The sequence below is a fragment of the Mustelus asterias genome, chromosome 11 (genome assembly GCF_964213995.1).
Source record: "Mustelus asterias chromosome 11, sMusAst1.hap1.1, whole genome shotgun sequence".
NCBI classification, from domain to species: domain Eukaryota; kingdom Metazoa; phylum Chordata; class Chondrichthyes; order Carcharhiniformes; family Triakidae; genus Mustelus; species Mustelus asterias.
This window is the reverse complement of record NC_135811.1, coordinates 8315249-8342555: the sequence shown is the minus strand read 5'-3', so window position 1 is coordinate 8342555 and position 27307 is coordinate 8315249. Positions and strand designations below refer to the sequence as shown.

General features: G+C 43.6%; 1 protein-coding gene across 2 annotated transcripts in view; it reads right to left on the bottom strand.

The window, feature by feature from the left end:
* r3hcc1l (R3H domain and coiled-coil containing 1-like) overlaps positions 1 to 27307 on the bottom strand; it is a 184053-nt gene that overhangs the window by 78100 nt on the left and 78646 nt on the right. For both annotated transcript variants that reach the window (XM_078223083.1, XM_078223084.1), the window contains exon 2: positions 8930 to 10336. In XM_078223083.1, the coding sequence (XP_078079209.1) occupies positions 8930 to 10318 (1389 nt within the window). In that variant the 5' untranslated portion in view covers positions 10319 to 10336. The remainder of the gene's footprint in view (positions 1 to 8929; positions 10337 to 27307) is intronic.

The following is a 27307-nucleotide window of genomic DNA, read 5'->3' as shown; positions in this document are numbered from 1 at the left end:
ATTGTCTATGGAGGAAGAGAGTCCCAGAAACTCTCAACCCTCAGAAAAAAATTCTCCTCATCCCTGTCCTAAGTAGGTGACTCCTTATTTTTAAACAGTGACCCTCCTATTTCCGGATTCTCCAACAAGAGGAAACCTCCTCTCCACATCCACCCAGTCAAGACCCATCAGGACATGAAAAGTTTCGATCAAATCTTCTAAACTCAAGTGGATACAAACCTAGCCTCTCCAACCTTTTCTCATAAGTCACACATTCCTGGTATTAGTCTAGTAAACATTCTCTGAACTGCTTCTAACACATTTATATCTTTGCCCATTCTTGATATTAGTCTAAACATAGAAACCCTACAGTGCAGAAGGAGGCCATTCGGCCCATCGAGTCTGCACCGACCACAATCCCACCCAGGCCCTACCCCCACATATTTACCCGCTAATCCCTCTAACCTACGCATCTCAGGATTCTAAGGGGCAATTTTTAACCTAGCCAATCAACCTAACCCGCACATCTTTGGACTGTGGGAGGAAACCGGAGCACCCGGAGGAAACCCACACAGACACGAGGAGAATGTGCAAACTCCACAAAGACAGTGACCCGAGCCGGGAATCGAACCTGGGACCCTGGAGCTGTGAAGCAGCAGTGCTAACCACTGTGCTACCGTGCAACCTTCTCTGAACTGCCTCTAATGCATTCACATCTTTCCTTAAATAGGGAGCCCAATACTGTAAAAATATACTCCTAATGTGATTGCACGATGCCGTGTACAACTAAAGCATAACCTCCCTACTTTTGTAATCAATTGCCTATCTTTTTGGGCCAACTAATTAAATGTAATCAATTCCCCTCACAATAAATGACAGCATTCTATTAACATTCCTAATTGCTTGCTGTACCTGCATACTAACCTTTTGTGATTCATGCACGAGGACACCCAGATCCCTCTGTACCCCAGAGCTCTGCAATAACTCACAATTTAGGTAATCAGATTCTTTCTTACTCTTTCTGCCAAAATGGAGAATTTCACATTTGCCTGCATTATATTCCATTTGCCAGATTTTTGACCACTCATTTAGCCTTTCAATGTCCCTTTGTAGCTTCCTTACATCCTCTTCACAATTTACTTTCCTACCTATCTTTATTATGTCAGTAAATTTAGTAACCATACCTTCAGTCATTTCATCCAAGTCATTTATATGAATTATAAAAAGCTAAGGCTTCACCGGTTCCCTTTAATCGACAGCACACCAGATTCCTTTAAACAACTCCAATAAATATGTCAAATATGATTTCCCTTTCACAAAACCATGTTGACTCTGTCTGATTGCCTTGAATATTTTCAAGCGCCCTGCTGTAACCCCTTTAATAATGGCTTCTAACATTCTCCCTGTGACAGAAGCTAGACTAACTGGTCTTTAGTTTCCTGCTTTCTGTCTCCCTCCTTCTTTGAATAATGGAGTTACATTTGCTATCTTCCAATCTAATGGAACCTTCCCTGAATTGAAAGAATTTTGGAAAATTAAAAGCAATGCAGCAACTATCTCATTAGCCGCTTCTTTCAAGACCGGAGGGTGAAGCCCATCTAGACCAGGGGATTTGTCAGCCACAGACCCGACAATCTGCTCAATACCATTTACTTCCCTGGTGATTGTAAATGTCCAGAGTTCCTCCCTCCCTTCCAGGGGCAGCACGGTGGCACAGCGATTGGCACTACTGCCTCACAGCGCCAGGGACCCAGGTTCGATTCCCAGCTTGGGTCACTGTCTGTGTGGAGTTTGCACGTTCTCCCCGTGTCTGCATGGGCTTCCTCCGGGTGCTCCAGTTTTCTCCCACAGTCCGAAAGACATGCATTGGCCATGCTAAATTCTCTCTCTGTGTACCCAAACGGGCACTGGAATGCGACGACTAAGAAATTTTCACAGTAACTTCATTGAGAGTTAATGTAAGCCTACTTGTGACACAAATAAATAAACATTTCCTGATTTACAACTACTTCTGGGATGTTATTTGTGTCCTTTCTGGTGAAGACTGATGCAAAATACTTGTTAAATTCATTTGTCATAGCCCTGCTTCCCGTTATCAATCCCCTCGACCCACTTGTTTCACAAAATGTCCTTGCAACCAAGTGTTTGGTGAATAGACATGCAAGAGATAGCTCTTTTTGAAGCACCAGAAAAAGAAGAAATCATTGACATTGCCCAATCTGATCAACAACTTGGAACATTTAGGGAGATATCTTAGAATGTTTTACAGCGCAAAAAAAAAAGCTTCAATATTTCATTATCAAACTTTTATCTCGCGCTTTTCTTTTGAATATGTACACTAGAAAGAGAATTACAGCCAGGAAAAGCTTGTAAAGAGCACCATGAAACGTATCTATCGTTTTGACACATGGTAAAACCATTCCAGCTCAGTTTGGGGTTGTCTGAATGAAAAGCTACTGATCAGGAGTGTCGCTCATATCACAGCAAAAGAAATGAAAACTCTGCGACTCAGTGTTGTTGCTGCTGCCATTAAACTGTGTCGCAGCCTGAAAGGTTCAGTCTGGGCCTTGCTCTGTGAGGAATTACACACATGTGCAGCCACACAAAAATATTTAAAGGGACTATGCACCGATTAAAAATTGGTTGCACACAATCGCTAAATTTAAAAAGGAACACTGGCTATCGCCACCACTGCTTTAATGTGGGAGAGATGATTCCTTCTTGTAATCCCTGCCATCATTCAGCTCACTTACATCCTCCATTACGGACAGATTTTCTTTCAACCACTGTGGCTCTTCTGCCCTCCCCAAATGTCTTAACCCCCGACACCTATCCTGTGATCCTTTAAAAGCCAGTTTAAAATCTCTCTGCCTTTGGCCTCACCACAACAACCTCCCCACAGCCTCTCCCTCAATCTCTCTCCTGTAATGTTTTCCAGGGCACTGTCCTGGGATTGTCACATCTGGGTGAATGCATTCCTGGAGGTTTGGTTAGATGGATCCCATTGCCTCAACCTAAACCTATTCTCCCCACTGCTAGTCTCCCAACACTGTCATTCTCATGGCTCACCCATTTTCCTCTGCGATTAGTAATGTGAGGACTAAGACCGCATCACACTGTATTTTTCAAGTAAAATATATAGATGTGCAGTGCTATCTCTAAATGTTTCAAACTAGACAAAGAGCTAATATGGCTGAATCTACGTCTGTCTGTGAACCTCGAACAAAAGAAGCTGGCTGGTAGTATCGGAGGAACTTGCACTTCGTAATCTCTGAAGCGCTGCTAACGGCACATTGTGAGCTATCCAGGCCAAAGTCAAAGAGAGCTATACAAAGGCCATCTACATTTTATAACCCAGCTCGGCCAACTGGAGCCTCATCGCCTGCAGGGACAAAGAGCCCTCCAACCTGCCTTTCAATTCAGAATGGTTGAGACATTCAACAATCTGGAGGACCCAGACAATGGATACACTCTCGTTGTCACAGATAGCGTGAAGAGGTGGGAGTCATGTCACCTCTGGTTTGCAGAAACAGTAATACTGCCTTGCAGCATTGCAAAGTCTCAGTGTGCCATTTGGACCATCTTATTAACAGCCTCAAAGACAAGGAGCTCTGGCCTAGGTTGGACATCTGGCCCCATCTACATTGTTTCAATTGGAAACTCTGTGCCATTGTTTACAAGATTGATTCATCACTGCACGCCTATCTCATCATGTGACGTCAACAGCACCAGAAAAGTGAATTAACCTTCATTGGTTTTGAGCTCCATGAAGGAATGCCTCATTGGATTTTGATTCTGGACTCTGGAAATCTATGGTCTCTGCACTGTAAATGTTTCTTTTCTTTATACTTCCTTCACTGTACGAATGCAAGGGAGCAATGTTCCTCCCATGGTTAGAATGTGTGCAAATAAACTAACCCTTTGAGTTCATCATATCCTGAGTTTGCTGTGGGATTAGTAAAAATTGGACCACACCAAAACAGAGGGGTTGGGAAATACACCACTGCTTATAAAGGGCGAAGTAAATCAAAATACTTTTCTGTTTGCAGATGGGTGGTGAGAGGAGAAATTAGTGTTTAAATTAACCCCTTCCTGTCCATAACAGTAAACAAGTAGACTCTTCCTAATACGTTTAGACAATCCTTCACTACAAATTTTTCCACCGCCACCCCCCCCACCTGCCGTTTTTATAATAAGAAGTCCCACAACACCAGGTTAAAGCCCAACAGGTTTATTTGGTAGCAAATACCATAAGCTTTCGGAGCGCTGCCCCTAAAGCTTATGGTATTTGCTACCAAATAAACCTGTTGGACTTTAACCTGGTGTTGTGAGACTTCTTACTGTGCTTACCCCAGTCCAACGCCGGCATCTCCACATCATTTTTATAATAAACAGTCCAAAAAAAACATTCATTTTATTTAAAGCCCCCATTATTTTTCTCCTGAGATTCAGTGTCATTGAGATCGATTCCTGGAGACTCCTGGGGGTGTGGGGAGAGGGGGGGATTTACACTGGAGATTAAATGGTCTGTTATGACCGGGTGCTGAGCATTCAGAACACTATGTTGTTGCATTTGCATTGTGCTGTTACCTCTCAAAAGAGAATCAGGAGGTTTTGCTTTAACAAAAAGATTACTCAATCCTGACATGCCTATTTGCTTTAAAAATAAAATCTACATACTCAATGCAGCTAGATGGGACTATAGCAAGAGTAGAGCAGGGCAAATAATTGGATCATTGGAGCATTAAGCCTGAGCAGCTATCATTTTGCATCGTAAAGAGCTTTAATAGGATCATGGCAGAAAGATTATGCCTCAAAATCCTAGTTTTAGAAATGAGAAGGCTTGAACAAGCAAAGGTTATCCAGCTTATAAACCTGTCTTCCACAGACCATTTAATCTCCAGCGTAAACTTTCTATATAAATAGCTATCCCCAAAACAAACACTAACAAAGTCTGCAGAATAGGCATCCGTCCCCGTATCACTATTCAAGATTTCCTCAGCCTTGGCCGCAGCATTATCATTGGGTCCCAGGATATAAGAAGTAGAAGCAGCAACCAGCCATTCAGCCCTATGAACCTTCGCCAATTCCAGCTTCCTGCACTAATCCCATATTCCAATTCCGACTAACCAAATAATTATTAATCCTGTTTGAATACATCCAATGACTGTGAACTACAATTCTCTGGGGTAGAGAATTCCAAAGATTCACAGCCTTTTATAAGGGTTCCATTTGTCAATGGTCCCTCGTCAAGAGTTGTGCTGACATGGCCTTGGAAGTGTTGGTGAGCTCTCTGGGGGACCGCTACCAGTGGTCAGGCATAAAGAGTGCTGAAAACTATCAGTCTGGGAATCAGTTACAATGACAAGTATCTCATTTCCAAAGGACCTATGAACTCCAAGACGGAAAGGCAACAGGCATATCCGGAGGCCAAGGAAGTTGCAGTGCATTTAAATGTGACACGTGGTGCACAAGGTCAGAAATCTAGGATACCCAAAATATTCTACATGATGTAGAGATGCCGGCGTTGGGCTGGGGTGGGCACAGTAAGAAGCCTCACACACCAGGTTAAAGTCCAAAGGGTTAATTGGAACCACGAGCTTTCGGAGCGCTGTTCCTTCACGAAGGCGCAGTGCTCCGAAAGCTCATGATTCCAAATAAACCTGTTGGACTTTAACCTGGTGTGAAAACATTCTACATATTGGGACTGGAACTTCTCTAGTGTTGAAGATTGGGTATCTCAGGGTTGAGTCTGGCCTTATGAAATAAAAGCATCCTTTTGTTCTTGATTGCCGAGGGTCTATATTCTACGAATTTCTACGTATGATGCCCATTTCAAGTGGATATGGGCCCATATGTAAACCTTGAATGTGTGCAGTAAAACATGGCAACTTCCATCGATCAGATGGATAAAATAATGTGCAAATTGGAAGCAAAGAAACAGATACTGGTTTAGTTTGAATGGAGGGTGGGGGAATGGAGGGGGAGTCCCCTGAAGCTAAAACACATCCGCAGGAATAATTAGAATCTTTACTCTGTATCCAGTCTACTTTGCTTCTGAACAAAGAAAAGCTTTGCTTCTCAAACTGGAGGCAAAAACTGAGGGTAAAAATAACTTAAAATGGGTCCTTTGCTGCAATTAGCAAGACATTAGCAAGAGGGCGGCATGCTGACACAAGGGTGGCATAGTGGCACAGTGGTTAGCATTGCTGCCTCACAGCACCAGGGACCCAGATTCAATTCCCGGCCTGGGTCACTGTCTGTGCAGAGTCTGCACATTCTCCCCGTGTCTGTGTGGATTTCCTCCAGGTGATCCGGTTTCCTCCTGCAGTCCAAAGATGTGCCGGTTAGGTTGATTGGCCATGCTAAATTGCCCCTTAGTGTCCCGGGATGCGTAGGTTAGAGGGATTAGTGGGGTAAATGTGTGGAGTCACGGGGATAAGGCCTGGGTGGGACTGTTGTCGGTGCAGACTCGATAGGCTGAATGGCCTCCTTCTGCACTGTAGGGATTCTTACATTAAAGTTGATAGTGAACAGCTTACCCTGGAAAAAAAAGTAGGTTAATTTGAGGATTACCCTTTTAAAAAAAAAGACGGAATTGTGCATTGTGATTGGCTGCCTGAATTTTCTTTTAATCTAGTGCCGTAATTTTCCAGGAACCTGGAGGTATCTTAGCTCCACCTGCTGGCATTCAGCATGCGTCCCTGAATTCATGCTGAAGGATAATTATTCTGTTTGGCCACCTTTTCACAGAAAAATATTAGTGCTTCTCGTTCCCCACCCCCAGTTTTTAGAATTCAATTTTTGTCCGATTGCATCCAATTCAGATTTTGAGATGGGTGATGGCACGAGGGGCTGGAATTTATCACTTAAAGCTGCTTCGTAGCACGCCTCAGCTACAGGGAAATACTTAAGGGCCTTTTAGTGTCAAAAGGTGGCTTCTGGAGGGATGCAAGACCAGGCATTGTCACGGAAAAGGCAAATCCCTTCAAATTAACTTGCAAGAATAGGACGTGGGCAACAGGTTCAAACTGAACCTGAACTTAAATGGAGAATTGATATTGGGTCGCTCCTTATAAACAGTGGCCAACAAATGGAGCAGATTGATAACAGTCGTGTAGGCGAAAATCCCGGGTTAACTTAAACACCAATTAGAGACAATTTAGGGTCACGCTGGATGGGTGAACTTATGTTGAATGATTTTTCTCATCTGTGTTTGCTATTCATGGACTCTCTGAAGACCTTTGTTTTGAGTGCTGACCTGAATGATTTTACACCAGGCTCTGTAATTATTTCTCCTTAGAATCATAGAATCCCAACAGTGCAGAAGGAGGCCATTCGGCCCATCGAGTCTGCACCGACCACAATCTCACCCAGGCCCCATCTCTGGAACGCCTTGTATTTACCCTTGCTAATCCTCGTGACACGAAGGGGCAATTCAGCATGGCCAATCTACCTAACCCGCACATCTTTGGATTGTGGGAGGAAACCGGGGCACCCGGAGGAAACCCACGCAGACACGGGGAGAATGTGCAGACTCCTCACAGACCGTGACCCAAGGCAGAAATTGACCAGGGTCCCTGGCGCTGTGAGGCAGCGGTGCTGACCACTGTGCCGTTCTTTGTTATTTGTATTTCATTTTATGCAGGTGGAGGGAACTAATTGGAGTTTCACTTGAGCAGATATCAAGCAACACTGGGGTGTGGTTGAGTTAAGGTGTGTGTAATGTTCAGCCTCTAAATAAATATACTAAGTAAAGATTGGCTCCAGTTACTATATCCTTCACCAACTGGCTTTCACATCTATAAGATTCCAATTACCTCTCATTACCTTTCCCATTTTGGAGCTTTGAAAATATCCCTGCCTTGCCCCGAGCTATTTGTTTGTCCCTTTTGGTCTTTGGATACCAATTTCTTGCAGATAATCCAAATGATTTTCATTTCTTCCCAGTTTAAAAAGAATTTGTTCTGAAGCACCCCAGTGCCAGCTGACAGTAGGAACTAGCCAACATTCAAGCTTGGGCTGACAAATAGCAGACACATTCCTGCCTCACAACTGTTGGATAATGACCCTCTTGAACGAGAAAGAGCCCAAGCCTTTTTCTGACCTTGAATGATACCACTATCAGCTGATGCCCCATTCCATTTACATCCTGGTGGCTCACCAGTGAGTGGAAGGTTAACTGGATCAGACACAACAGTTTGGTTACAAGGTCAGAGACTGTGTGTGTGCCAATGAGTGAGTCACATCCGGACTCCACAAAGCTCCTGCACCATCTGCAAGGTGAACCTCAGCAATGTGATAGAATACTCACCAGTCACCTGACTGAGAACATTCAACACCATTCAAAACAAAGCAGTTTGCTCCTGCCACAGAGTTCAATATCCTGCCGAAATCAAACAACTTCTGCAGGGAGTACTAACTTACAAAAAAAACTCTTGACTTGCCCCTGTCTTACTGAGCTATTTGTTTGTTCCTTTTGGTATTGGCGACCTGCTTACTTCAACAGCACATTCCAACTCCGTTACTTCCACCAGCAAGAAAGACAAGAGCAGAGAGATCATGGAAACACCATCACCTTCAAGTGCCTCTGCCTGTCACACTACCCTGAGTCCGACACATAATAGTGTTCCTTCGTAATCAATAGGTCAAATTTCCAACCATCCTGAAAGGATCTACAATGGTTCGCAAAAGTTCACCATTACCTTTCAGGGCAAGCAGGTATGGACAATAAATGTGACCTTGCCAACATTACCCACATCTGAGAGAAAATATTTTCAAAAATCATGAACCCTGCCTCAAAAGTTCAGATTTCCAGAAGTGAATAAACAAAGAACAAAGAAAATGTGGAAATATAATCAGACTTTCCTACATTAAATACAAAAATACAACTTCGGAAATTATTTTACTAATCACCTGATAACCACATTGAAGAAAAAGCTTCTGTTACCTCTTCCAGGAGATGAGGGTCTAAGCAATCTCCATCATCATTGAAAAGGGTATCCCAAGAGTCATCCTCAGTTTCTTCAGGCGCTGATGTTTCAACACACTCAGAATCTTGTGTGTCAGCAGTTAGTTGGCCCAAAGCCAGTGAGATTTGGTTGACACTTTGCAGAACAACACCAATTTCAGCATCCCCCTCTGTGCTGACAGGTTTACTGTCTATCAGGTCCAAAGTAACGTTGCTTTCTTCTTTTAAGGGCCCAGCCTCTTCTGTTCCTCGCTGCATTTCTTGCATGGCTGAAAGGGCAACGAACTTAAAACCCGGGGAATCCGAGCATACTACATTTCCAAATGAAGTGATGGGTGGAGTAACACTGATCTCCTTTAGCAATGTACTCTCAGTTTCCTGTGACGAAGAGTCATTATCTCTCCTAGTTTCATGCTCTGTTGCATTGTTCACAGCAAAGGTCTTGTAAGAACTGTTTATTTCAGTTGCTTCAGTGCACGAGTATTGTCTGCTGCTTCTTTCCATCTGCTGGGCTTCATTTACACCTTTTGAGCATTCTAATACAGTGTGTTTCACAGGATCTGAGCATTTACAGATGGCAAGTTTAGAAAATAGCTCATTTGTCTGAAGAAGATTGTCAGAATCACGGCTTCTGTTCAAAAGGGAGGCAGCGTTTGGACAGAGAGATTTGTTTACATCAGTCTCATGTTCTCCTGCAATTGAATCTATCTTATTGGGTCTGTAGTTATTTCTGTGTTCTGATTGTTCATCATCAGATGTATTTACAGTAATCTGTTGTACAGGGGCTGGGATTTCTGTGTAACTGGATTTTATTCCGTCTGCATTACTCTCAGCTATCGAACTGGTAGCTTCAAGTAAACCATTTGCTGCTACATCAATATTATTACATTTTTCAGGCATTGCCTCTTTATGCATCAGTTCTTTCTCTGTACTGTGCAATTTACTACCGTTTGATTCTGCCCTACATTTCTGCTGGGTCGCCTTCTTTCCTTTTAAGTGCTTTGATTCCAATCCGCTTCCTTCACCTGACCTCCTGTCTCGGACAGAGTTCACGCCTTGCTTCTTTTTTAAGTCCTTGGTTTTAAGCTCGTTTTTACTTTCTTCCTGCTGAGGCAAGTTGGTGTCTGCGCGCATCTGCCCATGGGGCACTCCCAAGTCATTGCAAGATGACACCTGTGCAACAGCGCTCGACTCACTCTTTTCTGCTGCCTCTGTTGTGCTTCTGAGCAACTTTCTGGCTTCCCCCTCTTGTTTGGGGCCACACTCTGGCTGTTGCTCCACGCTCACATGCCGTCGAGCTCTGGGAACGTACAGAGCCTTGTCTGGCCTCTTTGACCGTGGTTTGCTCTTGTCGTATTCCCGATCCATACAGATTTCTTTTCTTATCTGAAAGACAATCAAAGAGAGTCAAATTTTCAACCCACTTCGCTGCTGTCCATTAACAATATACTACAATGGCTACTGAAAATTAAGAGAGCTCTGTCAAGCTGAATAAAAGATGTCACTCCCTACACAGCAGTTAACCTTTGTTTAAATCAAAGTGCTTTCTTTCAACAGAATAGTTATTTTCCTCTAATATTTTCATGCTGGCTTTCTTGACAGATCATCACATACAATTTATCTATTCGTGTCACAAGTAGGCTTACATTAACATTACAATGAAGTTACTGTGAACATCCCGTGGTCGCCACACTCTGGCGCCTGTTCGGGCACACTGAGGAAGAATTTAGCACGGTCAACGCACCTAACCAGCACATCTTTCAGACTGTGGGAGGAAACTGGAGCACCCAGAGGAAACCCACGCAGACACGGGGAGAACGTGCAGACTCCACACAGACCCAAGCTGGGAATCGAACTCGGATCCCTGGTGCTGTGAGGCAGCAGTGCGAACCACTGTGCCACCGTGAACACCTTCAGCTTGAAAGGGAGGTATTGTTAAAATATTCTTCTTCTGAAATTCATGGTCAAGGCGGAAAAGAAGGTTCAAAGACACTGAAAGAAGAGTCAAGTCTGCCCTTCCCATTGTTGAGAAGTCAGACAATCTGGCATAAAGGCACAGCTTTGTCATTGGGAGTTAAGTAAAACGTAACATGAAATTCTCAAACAGCGTCCACCTGAACCGTAAAAAGAATTCAGTCCTGCCAAAGTGTGGCGGGAGAGATTTCAGGGTAAGTAATCATGTGAGCCAGTCTAGTTGTGTGTTAGCAGAAATGATAATGATTTAAGAGCATCACACAAAATTAGTGTGCTGGTTAAGTGTGATTTTTTTTCCCCCATTAATAAAAAATGCGAAACAAATCTTGAGATGACAGTCAGCATGGATCACACAGAAAATAGGAACAGAAGTAGGCTATTCGGCCCTACGGCTCTGCCATTCAATATAATCCTCCATCTTAACACCATACTCCCACGCTCTCCCCATATCCCTCGACAACTGAAGAGTCAAGAAATCTATTTCCTTCTTGAAGAGATTAGAAATTGAGACTGAGGCTCATGGTAGGTTGGCCTTCATTGTAAGATGATTTGAGTACAGAAGCAAAAATGTCTTGCTGCCGTGTACAGGGTCTTGGTGAGATGACACCTGGAGAAGTGTTTGTAGTTTTGGTCTCCTTACCTAAGAAAGGATATAGTTGCCATAGAGGGAGTACAGCGAAGGTTCACCAGAACGATTCCAGGCACGGCAGGATTGCCGTACGAAGAGAGATTGGGTCAACTAGACCTGTAATCATTAGAGTTTAGAAGAATGAGAGGGGATCTCATTGAAATGTATAAAATTCTGACAGGGTTGGACAGACTGGATGCAGAAACGATGTCCGTGCTTGGCGTCGAGAACAGGGGACACAGTTTGAGGATATGGAGTAGGCCATTTCGGACTGAGGATAAGGAGATATTTATTCACTCAGGGGGTGGTGAACTTGTGGAATTCTCTACCATAGAAGGCTGTGGAGGCCAAGACTCCCAATATATTTAAGGAAGTAGAAGATAGATTTCTAGTAAGTAAAGGTTTCACAGGGTATGGGGAGAGAGCAGGAGCATGCTGCTGAAATAGAGGATCAACCATGATCTCGTTGATATGGGCGGCACGGTGGCACAGTGGTTAGCACTGCTGCCTCACAGCGTCAGGGACCCGGGTTCGATTCTGGCTTGGGTCACTGTCTGTGCAATCTGCATGTTCCCCCTGTGTCTGCATGGGTTTCCTCCGGGTGCTCCGGTTTCCTCCCACAGTACGAAAGACATGCTGGTTAGGTACATTGGCCATGCTAAATTCTCCCTCAGTGTACCTGAACAGGCGCTGAAGTGTGGCAACCAGGGGATTTTCACTGTAACTTCATTGCAGTGTTAATGTAAGCCTACTTACGACACTAATAAATAAACTTTAAGCTTTTCTCGACAGTAAAGGTTTCACGGGTTAAGGGAAGAGAGCAGGAGTATGGTGCCGAGATAGAGGATCAGCCATGATCACATTGATATGGCCGAGTAGGCTTGTGAGGTCAAATGGCCTATGTGCAGTAGCGAGCACTCTTTTGAGGTAAGTTGTTAGGCAGCATGGAGGGGACATCACTCTGTATCAAACGCATGCTTAATGATGGCTAGAACAAGATGCTTCTCCTTGTGGAAAAGACCAAAATGAAATGGACATAAAGTTAAGATAGTCACTAATAAATCTAAAGAATTCAGGAGAAACTCCTTTACCCATCGAGCGGTTAGAATGTGTAATTTGCTACCATGCACGGGGTGGTTGAAGCATTGATGCCTTTCAGGGAACGCTAGACAAGTACATGAGGGAGACAGGGCAGAAAGATCGGCTGGGAGGGTGAGATGAAATAGAGTGGGAAAGGCTCATGGAGCGTATTAATGCAAGCACAGACGGTTGGGCCAAATGCCGTTTCTGTGCTATAAATTATATGCAAAATGTAAATAAGTATTTGTGCCCAAGATCACGGAAAATCAGATTACACAATCCTTTTCATCATCTTAAAGTCCCTCCTGGGCCTCATCTCTAACACTTTGCAACCTTTGAGCCTTGGGTTCTTGTTCACACCCTCTCTTCCTTCCATTCATCACACTTTTAAACTTCCTCCTTAACCACTTGCAAAATCTTCCTTAAATAGGTATTTTTTTGGACAGTGCCTTGCCTAGTATTTTGCCTATTACTGCTCAAGTCCAACCCCAATCTATAATGTGCCTTAGGCCATTTTGCTGCATAACGAGTGCTGCATAGGAAGGTTATGTTATTGAAGCTCTTATAAATCAACATGGGGAACAAAAGAGAGAGAAGTGATCAAGATAGCAGCACAGCATTCCCATTACCCATCGCGTCTGGAGATTTCCACTGTTACAACTGCTTCACAGGGATTTTAAACATCTGTTCCACTGTCAATGCGTGGAACTTCCAATCTACACTGAAACATGGGGCAGCTTTCTTAGAGAAAAAGACTCCTTTTTATGTACGCTTCAAATAAGCACTTTCCGTAAAATCTTAACGTTGGCTCAAAGTTAATTCTGTTTACGCTTTGTAGAAAAAAGGTAAACAGAAGTTTTTAAATTCTTCATAGAATCAAATATTTGAACACAGCTTTTTTGGCTGAGGAAGTTCTTCTAGCACCTAACCTGCACGAGATATGAATATTCCACTGCCTTTTGCTATCTGTCTTTCCCTTTCACAACCTTTCTGATCTAATTTTTTGATATTTTGGACAGCTCCTTCTTTGTCATTGATATCTTTCTCCCACTAAATCCTCCAGCTATGTTGAAACTAAGATTTAAAGCAATGTTGTACAGTGTTACTGCTGCTAGATTTTCAGAAAAGTACAATCCTGGGGGCTGGGGTGATATTTTCCACAATATGCAGTATTACCTGACCGGCACATTAAAGAGTTGTTTTTATTCGTTCAAAGGATGTGGGCATCGCTGTCTAGGTCAGCATTTATTGCCCATCTCTTAATTATCCCTGAGAAGGTGGTGGTGAGCTGCCTTCTTGAACCACTGCAGTCCCCGAGGTGTAGGTACTTACACAGCGCTGTTAGGGAAGGAGTTCTAGGATTTTGACCCAGCGACAATGAAGTGATAATGATATATTTCCAAACCTACCAAATTGGAGGAAACCTGCAGTTGGTTGTATTTCTGTGCATCTGATGACCTCATCCTTTTGGTGGTGGTTCAGGTTATGGGTTTGGGAAGTGCTATCAAAAGAGCCTTGGCAAATTGCTGCATTGCATCTTGAAGATGATACACTCTGTTGCCACGGTGTGTCAGTGGCGGAGGGAGTGATGTTAAGGTTGTGGCTGGATTGCAAATCAAGCAGGCTGCTTTGTCCTTGCTATCTGAAACTCAAAAATATATTTTTGCCATGTCTGCTACAACTCTCACCAACTTTTACAGATGCACCATAGAAAGCATTCTTTCTGGTTGTATCACAGCTTGGCATGGCTCCTGGTCTGTCCAAGACCGCAAGGAACTACAAAAGGTCGTGAATGTAGCCCAATCCATCACGCAAACCAGCCTCCCATCCATTGACTCTGTCTACACTTCCCTCTGCCTCGGCAAAGCAGCCAGCATAATTGAGGACCCCACACACCCCGGACATTCTCTCTTCCACCTTCTTCTGTCGGGAAAAAAAAATACAAAAGTCTGAGGTCACGTACCAACCGACTCAAGAACAGCTTCTTCCTTGTTGCTGTCAGACTTTTGAATGTACCTATCTCATACCAAGTTGATCTTTCTCTACACCCCAGCTATGACTGTGACACTACATTCTGCACACTCTCATTTCCTTCTCTATGAATGGTATGCTTTGGCTGTATGGCGCGCAAGAAACAATACTTTCCACTGTATACTAATACATGTGACAATAATAAATCAAATCAAAGTCCTGGATAATGTTGAGCTTCTAGAGTGCTTTTGGAACTGCACTCATCCAGGCAAGTGGGGAATATTCCAGCACATGCCTGACTTGTATCTTGTCAATGGTAGACAGGCTTTGGGGAATCGGGTGGTAAGTTACTCAGTAGAATTTCCATCCTCTGCTCTGCTTTTGGAATCACAGTATTTATGACTGGTCCAGTTAAATTTCTGGTCAATAATGACCTCAAGAATGTGAAAGGTGGGGGATTCAGCGATTGTAATACCATCGAATGTCAAGAGGAAATGTGTGGATTCTCTCTTCCTGGAAATGGGTAATTGCCTGACACTCGGGGGAGGCGATGGCTGAGTCATATTATCGCTAGACTATTAATCCAGAAACTCACCTAATGTTCTGGGGACCCGGGTTCGAATCCCGCCACGGCAGATGGTGAAATTTGAATTCAGTAAAAAATATCTGGAATTGAGATCCTACTGATGACCATGAAACCATTGTCGATTGTTGGAAAAACCCATCTGGTTCACTAATGTCCTTTAGGGAAGGAAATCTGCCGTCCTTACCTGGTCTGGCCTACATGTGACTCCAGAGCCACAGCAATGTGGTTGACTCTCAACTGCCCTCCAAGGGCAACTAGGGATGGGCAATAAATGCTGGCCAGCCAGCGACGCCCATGCTTCATGAATGAATAAAAAGAAAAATTGCATGGTGGTAATGTTACTTGTTGCTTGCTAGCCTCAAGCCTGACTGTTGCCCAAGTCTTGCTGCGCGTGGACACAGGCTACTTCACCTTCTAAAGAGTTGCAATGTAACTGAGCAATCTGCAATCATCCTCACGATAGCAAAATATAATGGCACTATAACGTAACCCTGGCCAGCCCAGAGTAATTTATTTCTTGCAATTATACCAAGTTGGAAACTATCACGAGAATGTATGGGTTGTAAGCTATTTTCTTTGGCCCACTGCTTGCTCCGTAGTCATGGTTTAAATTCAACTGCATTTGCTGCAGTATTCTTTTTAAGACAAAATAAATCTCAGTTGCGCTTCATCTGATTTCCTCTCACAGAATTTCACGCAGGTGAAAGACTTTTTGATTTCTCAAAAATAGCAAACAATAATATGGATCAAAATATTGGTTTGTGATAATAATATAAAAGCAAAATACTGCGGATGCTGGAATCTGAAACAAAAACAGAAAATGCTGGAAAATCTCAGCAGATCTGACAGCATCTGTGGGGAGAGAATAGAGCCAACGTTTCGAGTCTGGATGACCCTTCGTCAGGGCAAAGCTTTAAAGTTGGCCTGTGGAATTTAGCGCAGTTGCAGCTTTAATGCTAGCATAATCATCCTGCCTCTTCATACTGTTTAAGTTTATTTATTATCACAAGTAGGCTTACATTAACACTACAATGAAGTTACTGTGAAAATCGCCGAGTCGCCACACTCCGGCACCTGTTCGGGCACACAGAGGGAGAATTTAACATGGACAATGCACCTAACCAGAGTTCTGACGAAGGGTCATCTTGACTCGAAACGTTGCCTCTTTTCTCTTCCCACGGATGTTGTCAGACCAGATGAGATTTTCCAGCATTTTCTGTTTTTTGTATTGGTTTGCAATGCTATCTTGAAAGTGTTCAGTTCAACCTGTGCATAGGTTTAGCTTAGTGAAGGGTGTAATGGAGTGATGCGAATTCAATTCCTTAACTGGTTTTCACACATTTGCTTCTTAATTAATTTACCATTTATCTAAGTCACGGCCCTGATGGATCACTTAATTCAGGCTTTGCATGACTTTCCTGACTCAAAAGTCAGTTCATGGACGATCAGAGAACCTTTCTTTGCCCGCCTGTAATTTTCTTCCCTTTTAGAAGTTTTTTTTTTCTTGGCTCAATGGTAATATTCTTTCCCCTGTCAAGTCAGAGGGACATGCGCTAAAACTCAATTCCAGCAGAGCAAATCAGTTAAAACTGACATTTTGGAGGGAGTGCTGCATTGTCAGAGGTTCCACCTTACCAATAAGATCTTAAATCAAGCACCTGAGGGCCTCTTGACGAATACCGAAAAAATTCCATGTCACTTTCAGTATGAAATTCTCCCACCATCATGGAAAAAATTTAAATCTTCAATCAACGTCATTAAAACAGCCCAACAGCTCATGCAATTGCTGTCCGTGGTCCTTGCTTTGTGCAAAATGGTTGCCACAGTTACCCACAGAAACAGTCACTATACCCCGAGGAGTAATTCACTGGCTGGGAATTGCTTTGGGACATACAGACAACATGAAATAAATAAATTGCACTTATACAGCGTTTTACACAACTTCAGACAGAGAACCATAAAATCCCTACAATGCAAAAGGAGACCATTTGGCCCATTGAGGCTGCGCTGACTCTCCGAAAGTGGGCATCTTACCCAGGCCCATCCCCTCACCCTATCTTGTAACCCCATGCATTTCCCATGGCTAATCCCCTTCGCCCACACATCTTTGGACACTATGGGGCAATTTAGTATGGCCAGTCTATCTAACCTGCACATCTTTGGACTGAGAGAGGAAACCGGAGCACCCAGAGGAAACCCACGCAGACACAGGGAGAACATGCAAACTCCACACAGACCCAAGGTCAGAATCAAACCCAGTCCCTGGCGCCATGAAGCAGCAGTGCTAACCACTGTGCCACCATCCTACCAAATACTTTTGAAGTATAGCCATTGTTGTAATATAGGAAACATGGCACAGCAGGGGACCCACTTTAGTGATGTTGGTTAAGGGATAAATATATAAATAATAATCAAGTCTAATCTGACTTTCCAACTTTTCCTGTAGACTACAACACTTCAAATGCAAAGCCAAGTACTTTGTAAATGTGATGAGGTTTTCTGCCTCTATCATGTTTTCAGGCAGTGAGTTCCAGTCCCCCACCATTCGCTGGATGAAAAATTATTCAACTCCCCTTTAATCCTTCTTCCAATGACTTTAAATCTATGCCCCCTGGCTATTGACCTGTCTGTTAAATGGAAATAAATCCTTCATCCCCCATGCCATCAAGCTTCCTTGTAACAATCCCCACAGAGACTGATAATTTTTTTTAAAAACGGAATCCTCACATGCCATTGGAAAGAAAAGTGCTGAGCAAGATTTCACTTACTGTAACAAACCAACTAAAAATGGAGGCCAGAATGTCTGATTTCAAGAAGAAATTTGACATAGCTCTTGGGGCTATAGGGATCAAGGGATATGAGAGGAAGGGGGAATCAGGATATTCAGTTCGATTATCAGCCTTGATCAAAATGAATGGTGGAGCAGGCTCGATGGGCCGAATGGCCTACTCCTGCTTTTAGTTTCCATGTTTCTAACATAGCTCAAACATTAATTAACAGGTGAAGCAAATAAAAAGGTACATTTCACTTTAAATAGTTGATGCAAAAACGTGCCTCATGCAGTTACAAACACTCGCGTTATTTCAACTCTCTCCAACTTGGCCTGCGCTGTTTTGATTCTCTCACTTCCTATTCAATCATTTCAGCCATCAAGTTGCATTCACCAGCAACTATATTCTATCCAAAGTCCTTGGACTTGGTTATCACCAACAAGGCAAACATCGGCAAATCCTCTCTGTCTCAGGGCTCAACAGTCCAGGTGATTTCGTTCTCCAATATTTTTTCATGTCCTCTTTTCACCTTCCTTTTGAATTTGCATTTTCAATACTCCCCGAGGTTTTCTGTAGTACTGAGCTTTTTCATATCTGCCATAAGCTTCCTGTTTTGCTTCATCATGCTCTGAATGACTCTTTGACATCCACAGAATCCCTACAGTGCAGGAGGCCACCATTCGGCCCATCAAGTCTGCACAGAGTCTCCAACAAAGCATCTTACTCAGGCTCATTTCTCCGCCCCCTCTCTGCAATCCTACACATATATCCCACTAACTTACACATCTTTGGACACTAGGGGATAATTTAACATGGCCAATCCACTTAAACCACACATATTTGGACTGTGGGAGGAAACTGGAGCACCCGGAGGAAACCCGCGCAGACACGGGGAGAACGTGCAAACCACACAGATGGGAATCGAACCCGGGTCCCTGGCGCTGTGAGGCAGCAGTGCTAACCATTGTGCCACCGTGCCGCCCAGGGATCCAGGAGCTCTAAATTTGGGAATAAAGAAGCAATCTCTCCTGCTTCTTTGGAATAGCATCACTGGATCTTGTATGCCCCAAAAGGGCCAATGAAACTTTGGCTTAATATTTCACCTAAAAGACAGAACCACAGACAGTGCAGCACTCCTTCAGTACTACACTGGGAACACCAGCCTAGTTTTTGTGCTCAGCTCTCTGGAGAATGACTTGAAGCCAGAACCCTCTGACTCAGATAAGAATGCACGATACCTGATAATGCTGAAAGGCATGGTACATATCATGCTCCATTAAATCCAACTGAACTTTCTACTATTCTCTGTAAATACTGCATGCTGCAAGTGATGCAAGAATAATCCAAATTCCACCCACATTTTCTCTGCCACTGTGGTTGGGGAAGGGGGGATGGCAGAGAGGTTAAGAGGGGAACAGCATTTTTGCTCTTTTTGAATTTTCTCTCCTAATTTTCTGAAGGGTCTGGTGTTCTGTGTGTTCCAGCCTAGACAACAAAGAGCAGGCCAATCAACAAGCAGCAGCACCACAGCCAGGCCTGAACTTGATTCTGACCCTGTCTTTGTCTGAAATCCATAAACTCACCTTCTGGTTAGAGTGATTGGGACAGGAACAATGGCTGGAATTCGCCCTCCTAACGCAGTGCAAACAGCAAATTTGTGCAGCTCAGTAACATAGCAGAGTGTGTGACGCTCAATTCCTCTCCACCTGTTCCAAACTCACTGTAAACGTGTCACAAGTGTGATCATCACTGTGGACCCAGTCCCTTACCACTCGTGATACAGTGGGTGGCACAGTGGTTAGCACTGCTGCCTCTCAGCGCCAGGGACCGGGTTCGATTCCTGGCTCGGGTCACTGTCTGTGTGGAGTTTGCAGGTTCTCCCCGTGTCTGCATGGGTTTCCTCCAGGTGCTCCGGTTTCCTCCCACATTCTGCAAGATGTGCTGGTTAGGTACATTGGCCATGCTCAATTCTCCCTCAGTGTACCCGAACAGGTGCCGGAGTGTGGCGACTGGGAGATTTTCACAGTAACTTCATTGCAGTGTTAATGTAAGCCTACTTGTGACAATAATAAATAAATAAACTTTAAACAATGTTTAGGACTCTTTAGGAAACACACATCCTTTGAACATCGACAGTTGACTGGGAGATTTATACGTTTTAATGAGGGCCCAAGGGTCAGTAGTGCCTGGCCATTGGGGTGCCATGTCCGCTAAACAGTTAAATCGCACTTCCTGCGGTCAAGCTCCCCTCTCACCTTTTCCAGGTTACAAGAACAAAGTTTCAAAGCTTTAAACAAGAACAGAAAATGCTGGAAAATCTCAGCAGGTCTGACAGCATTCTTGGGGAGAGAATAGAGCCAATGTTTCGAGTCTAGATGACCCTTCATCAGAGCAAAGCTTTAAAGTTGGCCTGTGGAATTTAGAGCAGCTGCAGCTTTAATGCTGGCATAATCATCCTGCCTCCTCATACTGTTGAACAGAGCAATACATTATCCTGTGCAAATGGCTTTGTTGCTGTTCATTTCCCTATCTGGCCTGTTGTATGGATTCTCTTGCTTCATTACAGATGGTGTAATCCTCTCAACATTCCTTAATTTACTTCGCTTTAAGTGCTTTTCTTGTCACCAACAGTTCTTTACCATTGTATCGGCACAAGTGAAATGTACACATATCTCTGCCATAATGTGTTCAATGGTTTTCAAGTTTGGTGTTATTGGCTGCAATAAATGAGTGGGGTTAGCTTGATTGTCAATATGATATCACCAATAATCCACTTGATAAATGTTTTTGTACCCACAGCACAACAAACTAAGGATGGTAAACTTAACTCCTTCAACACTAAATGTACCATCCAAGCATTAACAACTTTTATTTACATAGCTCCTTTTACATAGTACAATACCCCAAGGTACTTCAGCACAGCATTATCTAACAGACATTAGGACAGGTCAGAGAGGTGGGGTCTGATAGAGCATCTTAAAGGTGAGGTAGAAACTTAGGTAGGGAATTCCAGAGTTCAGGAACGAGCAGCTTTTCACATGATTACTAATGGTTGAGTAATGAAAATTGGAACTACTGCTTCTCAGTCTTTTGGCTGAGATCAACCATCATGTGGGGGCGGCATGGTGGCTAGCACTGCTGCCTCACAGCGCCAGGGTCCCAGGTTCAATTTCGGCCTCGGGTCACTGCCTGTGTGGAGTTTGCACATTCTCCCTGTGTCTGCGTGGGTTTCCTCCCACAGTCCAAAGATGTGCGGGTTCGGCGGATTGACCGTGCTAAATTGACCCTAGAATCAGGGGGATTAGCGGGCTACATGTATGGGGTTATGGAGATAGGGCCTGCATGGGATTGTGGTTGGTACAGACTCGATGGGCCGAATGGTCCCCTTCTGTACTGTAGGGATTCTATGAGCTAAGGTCAAGTCCAAGATGAGGGGCAATGCTTTATTTTGTCAGCTTGGATCTTGTTTGCCTCTCTTGTGGGGACCTCGAGTTGGATTCAATTGGAATTTGAATTTTGTTTTTGGAGCAAGCAAGGAATGGATTTGGGCTTGCCCGGTCCTCTCTGAGCATTGGCTTTGAAACTTTAAGAATTGAGTAAAAGCATTTAAAAAAAGAAAATTGGGAATTGTCAAAAGCCAGAAAAAAAGATCATATGATATGGGAGCAGAATTAGGCCATTCAGCCCATCCAATCTGCTTTGCCATTCAATCATGGCTGATAAGTTTCTCAACCCCATTCTCCTGCCTTTCCCCCGTAACCTTTACCCTAATCTCTTTACCAATCAAGAACCTATATATCTCTGTCTTCAATACACTCAATGACCTGGCCCCCCAGCCCTCTGTGGCAATGAATTCCACAGATTCACCACCCTCTGGTTGAAAAGCCGTAACATGTTAACAGATCAGCCACAATACTGTTTGGAGAACCTCAGTCTCATTGTTCTTGGACGAAGAAGGGAATGGGAACCAAACCAAACAACTTTAGAAACGTCCTTCTTAATTGGCACCCTTGCTATTGGCTTTACATTTGATGTCCCATGAGTAACATGTGCTGATACACACTGCCTAGGTTTGAAAGGCACCAGAAGATTGTGGTGAGATACTCCAAGAGGAGCTACGGCCTCCAGGAGAAGAAGAGATGGATGGTAGATCGCCATCCGAATCAGAATGTTGTTGCACTATTATAAGCTCAAAAGGGCAATTTCCAAAATCCATTTCTAACTAATTTTTGGCACCATTCCCTCCCATGGCATTGTGATGGCCTAACATAAGTGAATCTTTGCCGTTCCCTAAACAATATTAGTACTATACAGCGCTATCAATGTAAGGGGGCACATTAGCTAGCTATAGGACTATCAAACGCATGGTCTGCAGACCAAATCTGAACCTTGAGCTAGAATGTTTCCGTATTTAGAACCTGATGTCTGTTGCCATTGATGTGCAGCAGTTTATTCTACTATTTGCTTCCTCAGTTTGAGTTTTCTGTGTACGGGGAACTCAGGAGTGGGGAAGAAGAGGCAGATTGAACGCAATGAGGGAAATGCCTTTTTCCACCAATCATTAGGAAGCCCTTACCAATCAGTCAGGGCCAGATCATTCCAAACGCTGCAAGAAAGACCCCATAAGAGATTTTCAAGATTATGGAAGAGTTTGATAGGTTAGGGAAAGAAAGAATATACCTTCACTTGCATAAAAGGCTAGAACTCTCAAAAGTCAATAACAAAGCCAATCGGGAATCCAGAAAAAAACTGCTTTACCCAGAGAGTATAAAAACGTGGAACTGGTTGCCACCCGGAGTAGCTGAGGTGCATTTAAGATGCATTTATGGGGATGCTAAATAAACAACAATGGAAAGGAATAAAAAGTTAGGGTTCAATGTGGATGAGTGGGAGGAGTTCCAAGTGGAACATTAATATTGACATGGATCTATTGGGTTGAATGGCCTGTTTCTTTGCTGCAAATATTTTGTCAAACGCAAAATAAATAATGCCATCCTTAGACAGAAAACTGCAAAAGAGGAATACAAGATTGTGGAGAGCACAGCAACAAGCATAGCAGGGCAGGAGACTGATTCAGTTAGAACCATAGAAGAATGATAGAATCCTGACAGTGCAGAAGGAGGCCATTTGGCCCATCGAGTCTGCACTGACCCTCCGAAAGGTGGGCATCTTACCCAAGCCCATACCCTCACCCTATCTCATAACCCCTTGCATTTATCATGGCTAATCCACCTAACCTACACATCTTTAGACACTAAGAGGCAACTTAGCACGGCCAATCTGCCTAACCTGCACATCTTTGGAATGTGGGAGGAAACCGGAGCACCCGAAGGAAACCCATGCAGGCAGAGGGAGCATGTGCAAACTCCACACAGTGACCTGAGGCTGGAATCGAACCCGGGTCCCTGGTGCTGTGAGGCAGCAGTGCGAACCACTGTGCCACTCTCACTAGTTTGGTTTCTGTTCCCTTTCCAGCCAAGGATACAGAGATCAGTTGCAGTTCTCGAATCATTGTTCTGGCTGATCTGTCAACTCCACTGCATGGACAATCAAGCAGACCAAATATGGGATTGTGGGCAATCGACTAAAATGGAGTAGACCAGACTATGACAGTTCAGCAAGTAAAAAACAGCAGCTGAAGTGTGGGGAACACCAACAAAGCCAGAAGTCTAAGCAAGGAATCAGCCAACCAATTTTTACAGATGGTTGTTGGAATGTTTTTTTGAAAAAGCAGATGGGTGTTGAACTTTGTTTTATGGAAGTGTCAATGTGTAAAAAAGGTGCTGCCAACAGTCAATTCAGTGATAATTTAAAATGCATTTGGTTTCAATGCTGGGTGAGGCATATGAGAAATTTAAAATAAACTGTACGTGACACGCTCACTGATTGGAGATGTGCCTCCCAAAAGGTTGGGAATCCTTGACCCTGTGAAACCTCACTTTGCACCTTAATACAAGAGGAATCTATCAGCAGCAGAGATTTACTAAAGTAGCATCAAGCATGAAAACAAAATAAAATCAGTTGTTTATTGGTTACAAGGCATTTTTTAAAGTTCATTCTTGGGATGTGGATACCATGGGAAAGGACAGCATTTATTGTCAATCTCCAGCTGCCTTTATAAAGTGGTGAGCTGCCTTCTTGAACTACTGCAATGTTTAGTAGAACTGAATGGCTTGCTGGGTCATTTCAGAGGACATTGCTGTATGTCTGGAGTCACACACAGGCCAGGCTAGCCAAGGGTGGCAGGAGGATGTTTGTGAACGAGATGGGTTTTTACAGAAGTCCAGCAGTTTCATCATTACTGAAATTAGCTTTTGTATTACAGATATATTTAATAAACTGCCATGATGGGATTTGAATTGTCTCCTGATCATTCATCCAGGCCTCGGAATTAGAATCATAGAATCCTTACAGCGCAGAAGGAGGCCATTTGGCCCATCGAGTCTGCACCAATTCTCCGAAGGGTGGCCATCTCACCCAGACCCTTTTCCCGTAACTCCACATATTTACCCCACTAATCCCCCTAACCTACACATCTTGGGACACTAAGGTGCAATTTTGCATGGCCAATCCCCTCTAACCTGCAAATTATTGGACTGTGGAAGGAAACCAGAGCACCCGGAGGAAACTCACGCAGTTAAGGGGAGAACATGCAAAGTCCATACAGTCACCCAAGGCCAGAATTGAACCCAGGTCCCTGGCGCTGTGAGGCAGCAGTGCTAACCAATGTGCCACAATGCTGCCCCAGTAACATAATAACTACACTACCATATTGTGTAAAACTCTGAGATACAGATAATTAAGGCCTTTCCTATAATCAAGTAATTTATCTCAGTGCAGATCTGCTGATAATCTGTTGTTGTGATGTAGGAGTGGGAATGGAAGTATGATAAACATCTCTACATCTTTATTGCATTTTCAATAGTAGTTCCATCATAACTGCAGTTTAAAAAGGTTAAATATGTGGATGAAAAGAAACTGTATATTTTAAGAAACAAGAATTTGACAGAAAACTTAAAGCAGTTAAAGCTTCACGATTGGTTTATGACTCCAGTAACATCTGACAGAATTACTACCGTCTAACTCCGTGCTGACTATCAGTTATCTTCAATGGCCCTATATTTAGTAATGACTGCTTTAAAGGACAGGTGGAATTTTCCTTTTATTTGCTAACCTTCTTTAATAGCTCCATTCTAAGAAGTCGTTCTGACTCTCCAACTTGCACACATCAAAAATAAGAACTCTTAAATATTCAATATTTCCTGTGTCTAGCCAGCAGGGATGCGTTCCCAGCTCATGTTCAGGCTGGTGGGCACCGGGGCGTTTAAAATGGTAAATAGATTCGGCAGCTTGGATATGAAGAAACTATTTCCTCCAAGGAGGCATTTAGAACGAGGGGGCACAATCTTACAACTTACACAATCTTATGACTTGGAGGAGGGGGCTGAAGGGTGGATCAGTAAATTTGCTGATGACACCAAGATTGGTGGAGTAGTGGATGTGGTGGAGGGCTGTTGTAGGCTGCAAAGAGACATTGATAGGATGCAGAGCTGAGCCGAAAAATGGCAGATGGAGTTTAACCCTGATAAGTGCGAGGTGATTCATTTTGGTAGGACTAATTTGAATGCAGATTACAGGGTCAAAGGTAGGGTTCCGAGGAATGTGGAGGAACAGAGCGATCTTGGGGTTCATATCCACAGATCTCTGAAGTTTGCCACTCAAGTGGATAGAGCTGTGAAGAAGGCCTATAGTGTGTTAGCGTTTATTAACAGGGGGTTTGAGTTTAAGAGCCGTGGGGTTATGCTGCAACTGAACAGGACCTTGGTGAGACCACATTTGGAATATTGTGTGCAGTTCTGGTCACCTCACTATAAGAAGGATGTGGAAGCACTGGAAAGAGTGCAAAGGAGATTTACCAGAATGCTGCCTGGTTTGGAAGGAAGGTCTTATGAGGAAAGTTTGAGGGAGCTAGGGCTTTTCTCTTTTGAGCGGAGGAGGTTGAGAGGCGACTTAATAGAGGTTTATAAGATGATGAGGGGGATAGATAGAGTGGACATTCAGAAACTATTTCCTCGGGTGGATGTAGCTATTACTAGGGGGCATAACTATAAGGTTCATGGTGGGAGATATAGGAGGGATGTCCGAGGTAGGTTCTTTACTCAGAGAGTGGTTGGGGTCTGGAATGGACTGCCTGCTGTGATCGTGGAGTTGGACACTTTAGGAACTTTCAAGCGGTTATTGGATAGGCACATGGAACACACTAGAATGATAGGGAGTGGGATAGCTTGATCTTGGTTTCAGACAAAGCTCGGCACAACATCGTGGGCCGAAGGGCCTGTACTGTGCTGTACTGTTCTATATTCTATAAATACAGGCTACTTAGGAGGGAAATCAGGAAGAGCATTTTTGATTTGATTTGTCACATGTATTCGTATACAGTGAACAATATTGTTTCTTGCACTATCCAGACGAAGCATACTGTTCATAGAAAAGGAAAGGAGAGTGTGCAGAATGTTGTGTTACAGTTATAGCTAGGGTGTAGAGAAAGATCAACTTAATGCAAGGTAGGTCCATTCAAAAGTCTGATGACAACAGGGAAGAATTTCACAGTAATTTCATTGCAGTGTTAACGTAAGCCTTACTTGTGACTAATAAATAAACTTTAACTTTTTTAACTTTAAGAAGCTGTTCTTGAGTCGGTTGGTACGTGACCTCAGACTTTTGTATCTTTTTCCCGATGAAGGAAGGTGGAAGAGAGAATGTCCGGGGTGTGTGGGGTCCTTAATTATGCTGGCTGCTTTTCCGAGGCAGCGGGAAGTATAGACAGAGTCAATGGATGGGAGGCTGGTTTGTGTGATGGACTGGGCTACATTCACAACCTTTTGTAGTTTCTTGTAGTCTTGGGCAGAGCAGGAGCCATACCAAACTGTGATACAACAAGAAAGAATGCTTCCTGTGGTGCATCTGTAAAAGTTGGTGAGAGTCGTAGCTGAAATGCCAAATTTCCCTAGTCTTCTAAGTAGAGGTTGATGGTACTGTACACAGAGAAGGAGGGAAGGTGCAGAATGTAGTGTTACAGTCATAGCTAGGGGTGTAGAGGAAGATTAAGTAAACAAAGGGTTGCGAATATCTCGGATTCTCTGCCCCAAAGGGCTGTGGATGTTGGGTCGGCTGGATCTTTCAAGACTGATTGATAGATTGTCGGGTTAGAGTACCAAGGGATGTGGAGTTAAGAAATTTAAGCATAGATTAACCATGATCTAACTGAATGGCGGAGCAAGCTCAAGGGGATGAATGGCCTACCCTCAAGTTTCTAATATATGGCATGAAATATTAGTAGCGAATGA